At 42.4% G+C, this 17,987-nt stretch overlaps 1 protein-coding gene across 2 annotated transcripts in view; it reads right to left on the bottom strand.

Annotated features, from left to right (window-relative positions):
- Nucleotides 1-17,987, bottom strand: part of ENTPD7 (ectonucleoside triphosphate diphosphohydrolase 7) — a 52,639-nt gene that overhangs the window by 27,301 nt on the left and 7,351 nt on the right. For both annotated transcript variants that reach the window (XM_036027135.1, XM_028511895.2), the window contains exons 4-5: nt 1,714-1,919; nt 1,299-1,449 (exon numbers count right to left, since the gene is read on the bottom strand). In XM_036027135.1, coding sequence (XP_035883028.1) covers nt 1,299-1,449; nt 1,714-1,919 — 357 coding nt within the window. The remainder of the gene's footprint in view (nt 1-1,298; nt 1,450-1,713; nt 1,920-17,987) is intronic.

Raw genomic sequence — 17,987 nt, 5'->3', positions numbered from 1 at the left:
TATTTGGTATTTTTTTGTATTTCATTAAGGGTTCTTCCATTACAAAATAAAAAAGAGGTAGAACAAATTTTGTTAATTCAAGTCATTGTCCAAGAAACAAAACCTAGTGCCAATAAATTCAAAATACATTCCAGCTGATTTAAATCCATTTTGAATATTGCTCACAAATGCTAATACATTAGCAAAATATTATTTCTACAAAACAGGTTTTTGCAGTGATAGTTACACTAATGTCAACAACCACAGTTGCCATAGAGGTAGCAATGGTTTCATAAGCCTAGGATAGATAGAGCTGGGCATTAGACAGGTGATCAGAAAACAAGGTAAAAGAAAAGGAGAGTTCTTTACAAATCCTTAAGACAAAATAAATATTAATATTCAGAGCTTCCAGGCTAACAATGAACATTCAGACAAATGGGGTGGAGCTACACCAGTGGGATTGGTTTGAAGAGGATTTCTCTGACAGACAGAGGCGGTGCTGAGCAAGCAGTGCTAGGAGATGAGGCAAACCTCTCCTTTGCTCCCAACACACAAAGGCTGGCCAAACCATCACCCTGCTGGACTGATTTTTGACCTCCGACATCTTGTCTACAGTCCCTCCTACCCTGCCCCTCCTTCACTGCGAGTCATCAGGATACTCACAGACTTGTGATGTGGCACTACCTGTGTCATCTATACTCCTCCCTGGCTTTCTAAAAATTTGAACAATGTAAATATTACTTATGTCAAAAGCAAAAATTCTAAACCGCATGTGGGGTATGATTGCAACATTGTAGAAATTGCGCACAGATGTACAGAGAGAAAGGGGATATGGCAAAATGAAGTAGTTTTGGTAGAGTAGTAGGATTATAAATTTTTTATTTGAGTTTTTTTTGCTTTTTTTTGTTTTGTTTTTCACTTATAAGATTTCCTTTAAAGCCCTGGCTGGTGTGGCTCAGCGAATTGATTGCCAGCCTGCAAACCAAGGGGTCACCGGTTCAATTCTCAGTTTAGGGCACATGCCTGGGTTGCAGGCCAGATCCCCAGGCCGGGGCATGTGAAAGGCAACCACACACTGATTTTCTCCCCCTCTTTCTCTCCACCCCCTGACTGTGACAACAACTGATTGTGAAATCACTGGGTGTAGGGGTAGGATCTGCTCTATTTTTGAGCAAAGAGTCTTTCAGTGCCACCTGTCTGCTCTGTGGTGAACCCACATCCCGTCTTCAGACCAGGGGACCACAGAGGACATGCATGGAATCGGTCTCCCAACTCTTATGCCAGCCACTCCCCTGTGTTTCTCAGACCCCGCATCTCACCTCTCAGGAAGGAGCCTCATGCCCGCTGTGCAAAGAATGTAAAGGGGGGTCTCCTTGTGCTTCTTCACAGGCACATGAGCAGCAGCAAAGCTCAGCAGAGGGCGAAGGTAATCGCTGGCATGTTCAGGAGTATCTGCCATTGCAGAGATTCCTTAAAAAAGATAAAGTACCTTCTTTAAAAAATAGATCACATACACTTAGAAGACTGATACCCACGAGGCTCTGCTTAAGGTCCTAAACATTTATTTATTTGAGAGAGGGAGGCAATGAATGAGAGACCCCCCCATTATCCAGAATCTCCAGAGAAAAGGGCAGCTTGCCTTCCCCCTACCCCCTTCTCTCCTCCCTTCTCCTCTCCTCTCTCATGCCTATAGCTAATAAAAGAGATCAAAAAGGAACAAATTCCAGTTCATACCTGGCTTGATTTTTTTAACCACTGGTTGGCTGTTGCGGTCTCTCATCTGTTTGATGTCCAGCAAGTCGTGGGGGTTCCCATTATGTCTCGGCCAAAAATAAACAAAAATCCGGGAGCCACTGCTGCCACAGTCCACAACAAGCCCGTAATTCAGATTTGGGTCTTCGGTGTTGGTAGCTTCAAGATCCCCTACTCGAGCCAGATACCTAAGCCAGAAAGGAAAAAATTCAGCATGAAGAAAACACCAGGTCCACAAAAGGCACAGCCATTGAATCCATTGTTTATGAATCTTCATTCAGCGACTAATGTGCCAGGCACCTGGGACCACGGGCCCTGACAAAGGAGTGAAACAACTGTGACCTCATGCACTGATGTATACGAGGCAACTGCAGGTCTATTTGCCTAGAGGACAATGAAGTTAGATAACTAAGACTCCTCCAAATTTGGGGGAAGTTCTGGAACTGGCTGTGGTAACAAATCTTTTACCAAGCATTAAAGATCTTCTAGGCCTGGGGAAATAACTGGTTTTTGTTGTTATAAGCCACTAACTTCTGGGGTGGTTTGTTATATGCACTAAATAACTAAAACAATCCTAGTAATTTCTTTTCTATCTATTTATCCTGTTTCTATATAAACATAAGAATACTATGGAATGATATATCACACTTAATATATATTTCTGTGTGGCCACATTTTTATGGGGCTTTTTGGTTTGCATTTTAAATTGCTACAATTGCATCGTTACACATGTATTTCATGAAAAGAATAATTATTATTTTCTACAGTCTTTTAGAAGTTTTGTAACTGTAAAAAGAATGTTCATAAAATATGTAGTATAGGGTATAAAGAAGACTAATGAAACAATGCCTGCGTGCCTAACACCCAGATTAAAAATAAAACATTACACTGTAACACAATAAGAGCTTCTAGGCCGTAAGGAGGTACTTTGTGTTGAGTTTCCTTAGATTCTCATCCCAAGACATGTGACTGACAGCAGGAAGATGAAACAAGTGGAAGATGTTGCCAGCAACACCGAAGTCTGAGTGTCAGCTCCAGTACTCTCCATGCTGTGGACCTCAACAAGTTACTCAACTTCTCGGACTGTGTCCTCATCGGCGGCGCTAGGAGAGCGGAGCCTCCGCCCTCAGGGAGACTGTGCCTGCCCAGCAGTCAGCACAGTGCTGTGCCGCTGTGGCCCTGCTCTGACCACATGATAGACTGGGGAGAAAATAACAGAAGACTCTCTGGAGAAAGGGGCTGAAAAATCCAGAAAGAAAAGGTTAAGAGTTGGTAAATACTTCTGAGCCCTGAGGCTTTAAATAATATCAAAATTCCCTCAGAGCCTGAGGGTCTGAAGAGTACAAACACTGCCTCCTCCTCAAAGTTTCACTTGAAAAGGAGCCCTGTGAGAATGGCTTTTAGCTTGTTATTCAGAAAAGAAGAGCTTTTCCTTGGTGCTGAGAATATATGAGGTCTGAGGCCTTCCGACCAAGATGGAGGCATAGATGGACACACTGTGCCTCCTCACCCAACCAAAAGAAGGACAACAAATTTAAAAACAAAAAACAACCAGGACTGACAGAAAACTGAACTGTATGGAAGTCGAACAACCAAGGAGTTAAAGACAACGTATTTATCCAGACCAGGAGGAGGGGTTGAGAAGGGCAGCCGGTGGAGAGGACTCGCGGCAAGGCGGTGGCTGGTGGACCTGGCAAGATGGCAACTGATGGAGTAGGCGGTCCCACCTTTGCAGGCAGATAAACCGGGAGGAACAACTGGGGGGCGAGACAAACCTCACAACCCAGGGTTCCAGTGGGGAAATAAAGCCTCAAATCTCTGATTGAAAACACCTATGGGGGTTGAGGTGGCAGCGGGAGAAACTCCCAGCCTCACAGGAGAGTTTGCTGGAGAGACTCACAGGGTCCTAGAACACACACAAACCCACCCACCCAGGGAATCAGCACCAGAAGGGTCCAATTTGCTTGTGGGCAGTGTGGGAGGTGACTGAAAACCATCAGAGAGCAGAGCAAGGGGCATTGTTCCCTCTTGAACTCCTCCCCCACAGACAGCATCACAACGCAGCCATGTAGATTGCCCTGCCCTGGTGAACACCTAAGGTTCTGCCCCTTACTGTGCATGTAACAGGTGCGCCAAGACAAAAAAAAAATGGCCCAAATGAAAGAACAGATCAAAGGTCCAGAAAAAATACAACTAAGTGACAAACAGCCAACCTATCAGATGCACAGTTTAAAACAGTGGTTATCAGGATGCTCACAAAATTGGGTGAATTTGGTTGCAAATTAGATGAAAAAATGAAGGCTACCCTAAGTGAAATAAAGGAAAATGCACAGGGAACCAATAGTGATGGGAAGGAAACTGGGACTCAAATCAACAGTGTAGGCCAGAAGGAAGAAAGAAACATCCAACCAAAAAAGAATGAAGAAACAAGAATTCAAAAAAATGAGGAGAGGCTTAGGAACCTTAAGGATAACTTTAAATGTTCCAACATCTAAATTATAGAAATATCAGAAGGAGAAGAAGAAGATCAACAAATTGAAAACTTATTTGAAAAAATAATGAAGGAGAACTTCCCTAATCTGGTAAAGGAAATAGACTTCCAGGAAGTCCAGGAAGTTCAGATAGTACCAAAGAAGTTGGACCCATGGAGGAACATCCCAAGGCACATCATAATTACATTACCCAAGATTAAAATGAAGAAGAGAATCTTGGAAGCAGCAAGAGAAAAGGAGACAGTTACCTACAAAGGAGTGCCCATAAGACTGTCAGCTGATTTCTCAAAAGAAACCTTGCAGGCAAGAAGGGGCTGGAAAAAAGTATTTGAAGTCACAAAAGGTCAGGATCTACATCCAAGATTGTTCCATCCAGCAAAGCTTTCATTTAGAATGGAAGGGCAGATAAGTGCTTCTCAGATAAGATCAAGTTAAAGAAGTTCACCTCACCAAGCCCTTATTATATGAAATGTTAAAGGGACTTTATCTAAGAAAAAGAAGATAAAAACATGTATAGTAAAATGACAACAAACTCAGTTATTAACAACCACACTTAAAACAAAAACAAAAGCAAACAACTAGGACAGGAATAGAACCACAGAAATGGAGATCACATGGAGGTTTAGCAACAGGGGAGTGGGAGGGGGAGAGAGGGGGAAAAGGTACAGAGAATAAGTAGCATAAATGGTAGGTAGAAAATAGACAGGGGTAGGGTAAGAACAGTCTAGGAAATGTAGAAGCCAAAGAACGTATATGTATGACCCATGGACATGAACTAAAGAGGAGGAATGTGGGTGGGAGGGGTATGCAGGGCAGAGGGGAGTGAAGGAGGGGAAATGGGACAACTGTAATAGCAGAATCAATAAAATATATATTATATTTTATATATTTATATATAAATATGTATTATATTATGTGTATTTTATATCTATTATATACATATAACAGGATATATGAGGTCTGTCCAGAAGGTATCCAGCCATATAATATGGAAAATAGAGACATTTACTGAAGAAGACACAAGATACAAGTGACACTGTACATAGGACAACACCTCAGTCCCCTTCAAAGTAGGCATTGTGGGACCTCACGCAGTTCTCCCTCCGTATCTTCCTGAATTTCATCAATGGTCTGAAATTTCTTCCCTTTCAAAGGTGATTTTAGTTTTGGGAAAAGCCAGAAGCCACAGGATACCAAATCTGGGTTGTAGGGGGGCTGAGTCACCTGGGTGATTTGATGTTTCACCAAGAAAAGTGCACGAGATGAAATGCAGGAGTGGGCTCATTGGTGTGATGAACCTGCCAATCACCAGTGCCCATAGCCATGGCCTTCTGAATCATCCTGAATAGTTTCCGTGGAGGAATGTTCAAGCTTAACGCAAAATTTGATGCAGATTCCTTGCTCTACTTGCTCAATCATTTTGAATGTGATGGCCACACAGTACACATGCTCACTCAACGGTGTCTATTGCCCCCACTGACTAGTAAAATGAAGTTGTCATTGTTCACACATGTGCATTCCAGTCCACTCTTCTTGGCTGCCAGGTTACATAACGGTCGCACAAACTGTTCTCATTATATTAACGATGGCTGCACTTTTTTCCAGACGGACCTTGTGTACTGCATGTCAAACAGATTAAAATGTTGTCTTCTAAGTAAATGAGCTAATAATTGAATAAATGCCCCGAAAGCAGTGCTGTGGATTATTTCAGGTATTATGGGTAAGTAAGCTCCCTTCCTTATAGATATGTGTTCTACTCACCTCCAAGACCCTTACACAGAACTCCTCAGGACTAAGTTTTATGAAGCCTGAAGCTAATACAATGGGTGGGGCGGGGGGAAGTCTTTTAAAAAAAGACTCAACATTACAAATACAAAAGGGGCCTATGCAAGTGAGGGGCCTTAAAATGGAGGCATCAGTAGCTTGTAGTGAGTCCACCTTTGTTCAGGGCACTAAGCCACGTGCTGTGCCCCTCAGGACTGTGTTTACTGGTGACTTCACATTGCTATACAGACCACAGAGGTTTTCTGTCCTTACTTTGGACAGAAAAGCAAACCTGTTAAAAGAAGAACATGTAGAAACTGTTCTAAAATCAAAAGGTAAGTACCTTTCCTATTCTCCAATGCAATGTGCATTTCATAAAAAGAGGAGATAGCAACGTCTCTAGGGAGTGTATCTGCGCCCTTCCCCACCCCACCCCTGGGTGCGTTTTCCTTGTCTCTGTCTCCCCTAAGCTCCAAGGGCCTTTCCTTTGCCTCTGTAACTTGTTTCCTGAGCCCATTTCTCCTGTGACTCACTTCTTCCACCTCTGTAACTTCCTAAATAAACTATCTCATATAGTTTGAAAAAAAAAAGAACATATATTTGAGCTTCACTATAATGCTGTAAATTATTGCATAGCATACGGTCAGATAGAACTTTTTTCTGGATTTGATATGAAAGCAAGTTATGGGAAATGAAACAGGTGGTAAAAGTCTACCACACAACAGAAAGTCTACAGTCCTAAAGATTCCGTTGCACTACATCCTTTCCCATGCCAGTCAAATTACTGCTGAACCGGGCTCATAATCCACCAATCAACTCAAGACAGCTCACTTTTATCACATGAAACCTGGGCAGGGGCCTGGGTTCACTACAGAACACGTGCAAATACTCACCTTGAAAGGTACCATAGATAGAAAAGATATAAGCAAGATAATCCATCTCCAACCCAAAGTGACTTTTCATTTCCCATCTGAGTAACCTTTGTACTTCAGTGCTTCACAGATCTTTCTCTGCTTCTCTGAAAGCCACCCTTTCTACTTCTCTCAGACAACATTCTGGATCCCATCACCTCCCGCTGAATGAATAACTTTTCTCTAGTACACTGGTTTTCAAACTTTTGGGGCCAAGGACTCCTTTATTTTCTTAAAAATTAATGAACCCCAAAGAGCATGTGTGTACTTGGGTTACATCTATCTATATTTACCTTATTAGAAAATAAAACAGAAAATTTTAAATATTTATTAACTTAGAAATAATAATAGTAAGTCTATATTAACATATTTTATGAAAGATAACTATCATAAACAAAAAAAGAGTGGTGATATTTTATAGTTCTGCAAATCCCTCTAGTGTCTGGACTAGTAGAAGACAGCTAGATTCTCCTATTTGCTTCACTACTCAATCTGTTATGATATGTTCCGGTTGAAGTTTATGAAGAAAATAAAGCCTCCCATAGACATGTTGCTGGAAAAGAGAAGAGTGTTTCAACAACTTTTTAGATCATTGTGGATCTTCTTTGATACCACACTAAAACTCAACAAGTGGACTTTCTTAAAGGTTAGCTACAATATGGAATCTAAAACCCTATCTAGGGGCTTTTCATGCTCTGTAACATAAAAATCCATTGGTTATCTTGAGCTTTGAATGGCTTTTACCCATGCATAATTTTGTAAAATCATGTATTGGAAAATACTGGTTCAATGAGCTATGCAAATTTTCCTAATGTCCACACATTTCATTATACAGTATTTAAAAAACACATCAACATCACCACCAATCTTATCAAAAAAAGTGTTTTATATATTGGGAAGCTATCAAATTCACAGTGGCAGATACACATTTTTCAAGCTTCCAATTTTCACTTGAAAACTCAAATCTTATCATTGGCAATAAATACTAACAGTTGCTTTCTTTAAAATGACAGGCTTTTACTTCATTGATTTTCAAGAAAGTGTCTATGAAATACCGAATAGTGAAAACCACAGTTTTTCTGGCAGTCATTCTTTTAAATAAAAATAACATTGCATGATGAAGTAGCTAGGTTTAGCTCATCACTCAAACAATCACCTAAGACCTTTTCCTCAAGACAACTTAAGTATTCAACAGAAATGCTTAATGTACATTTCCCATTTTGTCACACAGAATATTGATATTCTTAAGTGAAACTATACTTTCTCCCCCATTGCAATGACAACTACACTGACTAGTACAATCTGGGACTTCTAATCATGATTTGCCTTAAGGTGTCCCAGTCTTCCTGAACATTGCTTGTACATTGTCTATGTAAACATCAACTCAGTGGAAAGGTCAAGTAACATCACAACAGCCAAGAGGTAGAAGCAACTCAAAGGTCAGTTGACAGATGAAGAGATAAACAAAATGTGGTATGTACACACAATGGGAAATTATTCAAATCCTGCCACATGCTACAACGTGGATGAACCTTGAAAACTATGCTAAGTGAAATAAGCCAGTCATTAAGATAAATACTATATAATTCCACTTCTATGAGGTATGTGAAGTAGTCAAACTTGTAGAAACAGAAAAGTGAATAATGGTTACCAGGGGTGGGGTAGGGAGGAAAACAGGGGGAGTTATTTAGTGGATACAAAGTTTCAGATTTGCAAAATGAAAAACTTTCGGAGATTATTTGTGTGAATGTGAATATACTTCACCGGACATTTAAAAATGGTTAAGATGGTAAATTTTACATGTTTTTAACACAATTTTTAAAGGGGCAAATATCTTAATATTATTATGAAAACAGTTTTGGCCTCCCAGACCCACTGAAAGGGCCTCAGACACTCTAAAGGGTCAGTGAACACTTTGAGAACCAAGGCTCCAACAAGACCTCCTTTTCTTAACATCCATTTGCTTCTCTTCCTGTTCACTCCCCTTTCCCTTCTTTGACATGGCGTTGTGTTCCTTAAGGAGCCTCCGCCCATGGCGCTGAGTCCTAGCAGCCACAGTGACCTGAAAAGGCCTCCTCCTCCTTCCGCTGTAACCCATGGCGTGGCGTTACTCCCTGTGATCAATGAGATCTCGTTGTGAACCCTCAGCCATCTTTCACGCGTGTTCTTCCACCTCTCCGTTTAGGCCATCGGGGTCTCAAGAGCAGGTGTCTTAGCTGCAGTACCTCGATATTGTCACAGTGTTCCTCACATTTCTCTGATACGTATCAATCGATCCTGATTAGTCTGGCCCTAGAGCTCACCATGTGGAACTGTTGGTTTGTTACTAACTCCTCAATGTCTTCCTATTGCTATATTCAGAATCGATTGGTCTCCTTAGACAGTTCCAATGGCTTCCCAAAGCATTCTGTCATCCTCTTTGGTTCCTGTCAAGATAAACAACTTTATAGCTCTAATTTGGGTGCAACGCAACTTCTCTTTCTCTTCCCTCAGAAGTCTTCCTGTACACATTGGCAGAAAATGTCAGCTGGCACCAGAACACAGGGGAGAAAGACAGGACCAGAGGTGGTTACACTTCCCATTTGAGCCTTTGGTCAGTGCTGCAGGCAGCAGACAGTCTCCATTTTTCTCCTCTGGCATACAAATAAGAAACTGAAGAACGATTTTCTACCCTGGTAAGTAATAATGTCACCTCTTTCTGGAACTCTGACACCCTGTGACCTAATCAGGCTCCTTACACTTATCTACAACCTGAAGGTCTTCCTCTGGCAAGGCTCCTAACATGCATGGATCACTGGTCCTTCTTGGATGTCTTCGTTTGTAATTTGCAGTCCTGACCTTCACCATCGTGGTCAATTACTTACATGGATGGACCCTCCTGCTTTGCTGATGCTGCACTAAATTAATCCCTAGAGAGGAACTTAAAGCCCAAGAGAAAAATTCTGAAAGCCTTGGAATCCCTCACATTCACCTTCCTAGGAGAGATCTGATTCACCACCACACACTTACCTCCCTCCCCCTCACACAAACATTGTCTCTCTATCTGAGACACATGATTTCCCTCTGGTCACTGCTGGGTCAACGAAAAGAAAGTTACCCACAACATCACCCAAGGTAGAAGTGAAAGCCACTTTTCACTGCCATTATTCTGAAAACAGTAACAGCATTAGAGCGGTAACTGACCAAACCATTACTTAGCTTACAGAATCAAAACTAATTATACCACTTCTAGAGTTCAACTAGAACTCAATAATGCGCAGGTCAATTAAAGTGGCCCTCATCAGCACGGGGCTGCCAGCTCTGTGCTGAATGTCACATACTCTTCTACTCCATTCGAGACTCAGAACCAAATATAATCACATTATAGCCAAAGCAGCTGTGCATGACTGATCTTAGTAACACATGCCCAGAAAAGCGTCTCATAAGGTTACTCTGCATCTCCTAACAAGATTAATCAGAGCAGTGAGGAACATTTATGAGCTAAAGTTCTGCTTATAAGTACTAGTAAGGACAAGTAAGGGAATAAATGAATAAATAAGAACAAATGTCTTCAATTTCACCAACAAAAATCTCTGAATTATTCTATTGTATGTCATAACACTTAACTTATACATATAGCCTAAAGTTAATAATTTTTTCTAACCCCAAATAATACATCTTTATGACTTGCTTTAAACAGAATTCAAACTCCTAAGGAAGGCCAGCTCTGGCCTACATGTGGCCAGCGAGCACTTGAAATGTGACTGGTACAAGTGAGGAATGAAATTTATTTTATTACTGTTTAAGTTTAAAATAGCCACCTGTGTGTAGTGGCTACCTTATTTCGATACCACATTGTGGTCACTCAATATTATTTGTTGAGTGAGTGAGTAGGTGAATGAATCAATGAATGTAAAATATTTATTAAGTCTGGAGAAGTCGCTGGTGCACCTCTTATAACATATGGCACATGCCAGATAAGTTAATGAAAACACACATCTAACCAAAATTATTCTTAAAAACAGTTTTGCTGTGCATGAGGAAGGTGGTATATAGGGGCTACATGGGGGATCTCTGTACTTTCTGCTCCATTAGCTATGAGTCTAAAACTGCTAAAAAAGTAACATCTATTAAAACAAAACAAAATAGCTCTGGATTCAATCCTTACTGACATTCCATCACTCTCTAAATTTACCTTTCCCTAAATTCTAGTTGTAACGCAAACCTTCTTCTTCTCTCCCTTCAGAAGCAGTGTGGGTGCGTGTCCATAATAAGAAAACAAAAAATGTGACTCTTTAGTTTTGAAACTACTGAGGGAAAAGCCCCCACACAGGCTTCTGAAGTTCTGGGACATTATCACTTCCGAAGCGATCATCTAAGTCCCATGAATGGCTGGAAAAACTAGACTTACAATGTTTTTCAACATAAAAACAAATGAAAATAGTTTTTAAACATTAGACACTTTCATACATACATGTATTAAAACACAAAGACGCAATGTAAGCCACATTATGACTTCTAACTACAGCAATGCCTCATTGACCAAGACCACAGGATGAGTTCAGTGCTCTGGTGGGCACAGGTCCCTGATCGAGGGCTTCCAGACTTGCTCCCAAAAAGGCACCTGTAAGTCAGTGTGCTCCTGGCAACACAGCCCAGGAAGTCCTCACTTAACGTCATCAGCAGGTTCTCGGAAACTGAGACTTTAAGCAAAACGACATAGAACAAAACCAACTTTACCATAGGCTCATGATATAAACAAGAGTTAAGTTCCTGATGCATATTTCTGGTCACCAAACCATCATCAACTTCTAAATAAGTCCCAAAACAGTTCTAATATTAAACACTGAAATAAATGTGAACTATACACACATTTAAGAAAAATTAATAAAAACAAGTGAAAGATGATCGCTTTCCAACCTGCTGATTCCGGTTCAGGGTCCCAGGTGGCTGGAATCCACCTGGCAGCTCAGGGCACAAGGCAGGAACCCACCTGCTCAGGACACGCCCCATGCAGGGTACGCGGGCACACGCCCACACTCACTCGGACTGGGACCACTGAGAGATGCCAGTTCACCTCGTGTGCGTGTCTTTGGGATGTGGGGGAAACCGCAGTACTAGGAGAAAACCCACAGGGACGTGGGAGGACGCACGAACCCCACACAGACAGTGGCTCCGGCCGGGATTCAGTCATTTCTCCCATCAGCGTTTGTTGGGGTCCGCCCTGCCTGGTGTCAGGAAGCTGTAACCCCCTCCCCCAACCATGCCCCCGTGGCTAATGCTGAGTGAGAGACCTCTGGACCTGGAGCCATTAAGGAGACAAGCTTATCTCCCTGGCAGGAGCACTGCTTCTGCTCCTTGCCTGGCCCTCAATGTTTGATCAGTTAGCCAATGAGGGGTAAGATTCCCCCAGGGGGAATAATCTAAGACAGGCATGATCATGTGGATGCCCCAGGGAAGAGACTCAGGGGGCTGTGGAAATGAGGGGGTGATCAACACTGACCCCTGCCCCCTCAGCTTTGACAAAGCCTGAGTCCTTGTTCTGCCTGTGAGAAATCCAAGTCTCCCGGCTGCCTTTGTCTCCTCTGCCTGACTCAGGCCTCCGGAAATAACAGGGGCGGTGCAGTCCAGACTAAAGTCTGAGGACCCCAGGGTAATTAGACCTGAGGCAGAAGATATGCAAGATCCTGGGAGACCTGCTTGCTGAGGATGCCCTTGAATATGAAGGCACGGGCAAGAAACGAAACTACCTTGTAGCTCTTAGGTGATAAAGCCCCAAACTCAAAGTCAGCTCTGTCAACTCTTTTGACAGATACCTACTCGTTTGATCTTCCCTGCCAGACTATAATCCACAGACTGTATCCGTACCCCTACCCAATACTGCCTAATAAAAAGCCTACTCAGGCAGCGACTCGGCTGGCGCTCTCCACTAGAGAGTGTGGCCATGCCGTTACTATTCCTCCACAGGACTTGGTAGTGTGTGTGTATTTTCCTCATATCTCAAGCATCTGCAGCGGGGATGGATACTGCTGGCTGGTATCCGCCACAGCTGGCGCCCAACATAGGGCATTTTAACCCAGTGACTCTGAGCCATGGCTGCAGACAACACACCAACCCAGATAGTGGATTTCGCAAGCTTCTGGCTACGTAAGTATAAGGCCCCAGCGGCTGCTGGGGACCCCATGCGCTGTCGACTCCAGGGTGGAAAGAATGGAGGCAGTCGAGGAATGGAGGGAGCGGGCAGGCGCAGACAACACACCAACTCGGATCTTTTTCGTGGTTAGCACCTACTGCCGTCAGTCTCATGGCCCACCCCGGTGTACTCAGCAGCGGTGCAGGTATGGGCGCGCGCTCACTCAAGCACCCTCCCTCAAGAAGTCGAGTGGGGGCTGCGCCTCTCTGCCTGGAATGGGTGGTGGCACCGAGGGGAGATTAGTTTCCCTCGCCACTCCCCGGCGTGCACTGGGTGCAGTCCCAGACTCACCACGTGCCAGTCGTGATGGCACCCACTTGTAGCCCCAGCTGCTTGGGAGGCTAAGGCAGGAAGGCAGCACTCCTGGGAGTTCTGGGCTACAGTACGCTATATCCATAGGGCTCCTGCACTCCCCCCCCCCCCCCCCCCCCCCCCGAAACAGGAGTGCCAAGAGGCCCAGTGGCCCCCATGTTCAGTCTGCGTTGCCTGCCGCTGCCGGAGGCTGAGCGCAGCATGGATAAAGAGGCCTAGGCCTGCGTGGCTGCATTGCCAAGTTGCCTAAAAAGAGGTGAACCAGCCCAGATCGGAAACGGAGCAGGTCAAAACTACTACTTAAAATGCATTTGCCAGTAGAGAAAAAACTTTCTGAAAGTTGTGTATGTGTTCATAAATTTATCAATCTAAAGCATGCTATAAGTGAGATGAAGGGTGTGATGTGTTAAAAATATATTAAGAATCATCTTTGTTTATGCCAGAGCTGTGATCTTTTATTATAAAAATGAAATGTAGGTACACTGTCTCCTGGAGAGAATTAGTCCTTCTCCACGGAAGAAAAAAATACCACTTTTTAACTCAATACCTGTGAACGCTGATCGTTTTCTTGGGGAGAGCTGGCTACCCCCCAAAGAAAACAGTTAGTTAATCATGTCACAAAAGGCCCTTGGCACATAACCTTTTTGGTCTAAAACATATTTAAGCAGGCACCTCCCTCCCCTCATCTTCCTTGAAAACTCTAAACCTAGGAGCCCCCAAGTCTTGAGAACAACTTGCTTCTTAAAACTCATTGCGGCTTTCAGAAACAGCAGGGGGCCTGTCTTTCCAAACTAAGCAAATTATTAAAGTATGTCCTGATTGCTAAGCCCTTAGCAAGGGACTCCCATTTACAGGAGTTAATCCTCAAGGACTAAATTCTCATACAATTTAGCAAACAGATGTCACCCTTTATATTCCTTTTGGAAGATTCAAATATATCCATATTTCTATTAATACTTACTCTGGTGCCCTACATGCATCTGCTTTAACAGGAATACCTTACAATCCAATAGGTCAGCCAATTGTAGAATGGGCTCACCTCTTAACTTGGGGAAGAGGGTATGCTTGTGTTTACTCTCCAGGATGACCTTGGGAACTGCCGGCAAAGACAGTGAGACCATATCACAGAAAAGGCTTCCCCGGCTGTGACCCACCTCCACCCATTGGAGTCTCCCCATCCAGACTTCTCCAAGCTATGTGTCATCCCCCTGGGACAGAATTCTAGCCAGCACTCCTGGAGCGATATTTATCACCTAAGAGAGACTTTTTCTACCAACTTAAAGGGACAAATTGATAAATTGCAGCTAGCGTTGCATCAGCAGCTGCAGGACATTCAACGTTTAACCAAACAGGATGTTTTTTGGGCCCTTAATGAAAATATTAGTTGGCTGAATCCCAGAACATGGTTTGATGGACCTGAATTGAGAATTTGGGTTTTCGGAGCAGCTGGTTGTTTACTGATTATATTGCTTTGTGTACTTCGGTGTATCTGCAAATTGTTTTCCCAGGGTCATATAAGAGACCAGCAAGCAGCAACCTTTACGGAACCTTTAGCAGTCCTAACTAAGAACAAGGGAGGAGATATGAAAAACCACTCTGCCAGACGTGGAAATGTAACTCAACACCCACGTAAGAAACCAGTGGGGGATGGATGAGTCGGTGCGCAGAACTGCACGGGTAAAGAAATCCTCCCGTAGGAAATCAGGCCTGCATTATACTCAGGCTGCCTTGTGATTTGCCCTTCCTGAAATCTATGTAATTTCTCCCAAAGATTGAAACGTAATCAGACCTGTTACTCTTGTTATTCCCTTGTATCTGTAATATGTTTTCTTAGACTGAATTTAGGAGCCTGGGTTTTGACAACCCCTAGGCCCCCTCTTCTGCTTTAATCTTTACTTGTGACTTATGATGATATATAGATATTGCTCTTCTTGTGATTTGCATTCAAAAACAGCAAATAGTAGGTTTCACAGGCTTAACAACAACAATTCGGTTTTTAATAACAAAAAGGGGGAGGTGTTGGGGTCTGCCCTGCCTGGTCTCAGAAAGCTGTAACACGCACCCACCCCCACAAGCGTTGGGTAAATAAACGTTGGAATAAAACAACGTTATTCGAGGACCTGTTGTACACTGTACACGCCTGTGGAACACCACAAAGTACTGACAATTCATCGTACAAATTAGGAACAATTTAAATAAGAATAAATATGACTATATTACATGTCTGTAATAAAAAAACCACAACCGCAAGCATGATCTTAAACATTTTTTATAAGCTGTTGAACTAAAATGATAGGTGTTGCCATCAATTCCTAGTTATTTGCTTAATGATTTTATCATCAGCTAGTGGTCACATGTGTTTAAGCAGTAGCTGCTGCCACAAAAAAAGGAATTCTGCAAGGAAAATTTTAAATGGAGAAAATGCTACCTATTGTCTTCAGTGTATATTTGCAGGGCAGGAAAGGGAATTAGAGAACAACAAAAAAAAAAACCCCAAAGTGTCAAATAATATTATAAGACTAACATCCATGATGCAACAGGCTTTTTCTCTTTTAATCCAAAGGACAAGACTACCTCACTTTATACATAAAGAAAATGGCACCCCTGGCTGGCGTAGCTCAGTGGATTGAGCACGGGCTGCAAACCAGAGTGTCCCAGGTTTGATTCCCAGCCAGGGCACATGCCTGGGTTGCAGGCCATAACCCCCAGCAACCACACATTGATGTTTCTTTCTCTCTATCTCCCTCCCTTCCCTCTCTAAAGATAAATAAATAATACCTTAAAAAAAATGGCATTCCACAATCCAACACCTGCCTAAGGCACCTAACCAGCAAGTGATGGGCTGATTAACTCTAAAATCAATCCCTTTTTCCCTGCACCATAACATCTCCTCCCCAAAGAGGTAAACACTAGAGCAGTGATTTTCAACTTTTTTCATCTCATGGCACACATCAACTGACTACCAAAATTCTAGGGCACACCAAAAAATGTATTTTTGCCGATCTGACAGCTATGGTGTATTGGCTGTTGTCATTTCTTTATATGACAATCTCAGGGAAATGCCCCTGAATAGTCAGGTATCGCACATTTTAAAAACTCTTGCGGGGCACCAGTGAAAATCACTTCCTTAGAGCAATGGCTCTCAACTCAGGCTGCATGCTCTCACCTTGTGAAAAGGCCCAATGATTTGCATTTTTAAAGGTCCCCAAGTGATTCAGATGCACAGAAGCTGAAAACCACTGATTTCAGGTCATTGTTACATAACTGTTAGGCTGTGTAATAAAAGTTTTAACAGAAATACGTAGACTTGTTCACCACTAAAAAAATGATCTATAGAAATTTTGAGTAAGTCCACATTTAATAAATTTCCTCTTTCGCCTTGCCATCAAGATGCCAAATATGCATATTTTTTAATCCTTACCAGAGGATATATGTATTGATTAGAGAGAGAGGGGAAGGGGAGTGAGTGGGAGGGTGGCAGAAGGGGATGAGGGGGTGAGGGTGAGAGGGTGAGAGAGTGAGAGGGAGAAACATCAATCGGTTGCCTCCTGTATGTGTCCCAACTCGGTATGTGATCTGACCGAGGATCAAACCTGTAATGTTTTGGTGAACAGACAACATTCCAACCAACCTGGCCAGGGCAAGATGCCAGATATTATTAATCATTGTTATCAGTGTGCATACAGCTCACGACCAACACACACTCTCTACCACCACCATTCTAATCTGCTGTTACCTGCTGTGCACTGAGATAAGAGAACCCAGCTAATTAAAACTGTATGTAAATAAAAGTGAACAGGCTCTAGACGAGAGGCTATCTTATCTGTAAAGTACATGAACTTCAGGTACATGAAATTAGCGATATCAAATTTGGTTGCTCATGGGCTTCGCCTGATTATTTCTGATTCTAAACTTTGTTCCTGATTCTTGACAGTAGAAATCCTGGTTCTCAGCTATACATAAACTGTTTTCTCATTGGGAAATTATGAACTCCATGAGTTCAGGGGCCACATTTTATTCACCTTTATACCCCAGTGTCTAGCAAAGTCACAAACACAGCAAGCTCTGAACAAACATTTGCTTCCTAAGTGGCTCATGGAGGCTACCATGAGTAGTTTAACAATATATGGTAATTTTTAGCAATATACACAAACATTTTTATTAAAGAATAAGATTTATTAGCACCATTAAAATGGCCCTACTACCTAATTTAATTTATAGATTCAATGCAATTCCTATTAAAATATCAATGGCATATTTCACAGGCCTAGAACAAATATTTCAAAAATTTATATGGAACCAAAAAAGACCCCAAATAGACACAAAAATCTTGAGAAAAAAAGAACAAAGTTGGGGGAGCACAATACCTGATATCAAACTACACTATAAGGCCATTGAAATCAAAACAGTCTGGTACTGGCATAAAAAAGACACATAGATCAATGGAACAGAATACAACAGAGATCAATGGAACAGAGCCCAGAAACAAACCCATGTCTCTACGGTCAGTTAATATTTGACAAGGGGGCATGAGCATACAATGGAGTAAAAACAGCTTCTTCAATAAATCGTGTTAAGAGAACTGTACTGGTACATGTGAAAAAA

Source organism: Phyllostomus discolor, chromosome 5 (assembly GCF_004126475.2).
Source record: "Phyllostomus discolor isolate MPI-MPIP mPhyDis1 chromosome 5, mPhyDis1.pri.v3, whole genome shotgun sequence".
Lineage (NCBI taxonomy): Eukaryota > Metazoa > Chordata > Mammalia > Chiroptera > Phyllostomidae > Phyllostomus > Phyllostomus discolor.
This window is presented reverse-complemented; position numbering and strand designations above follow the sequence as displayed.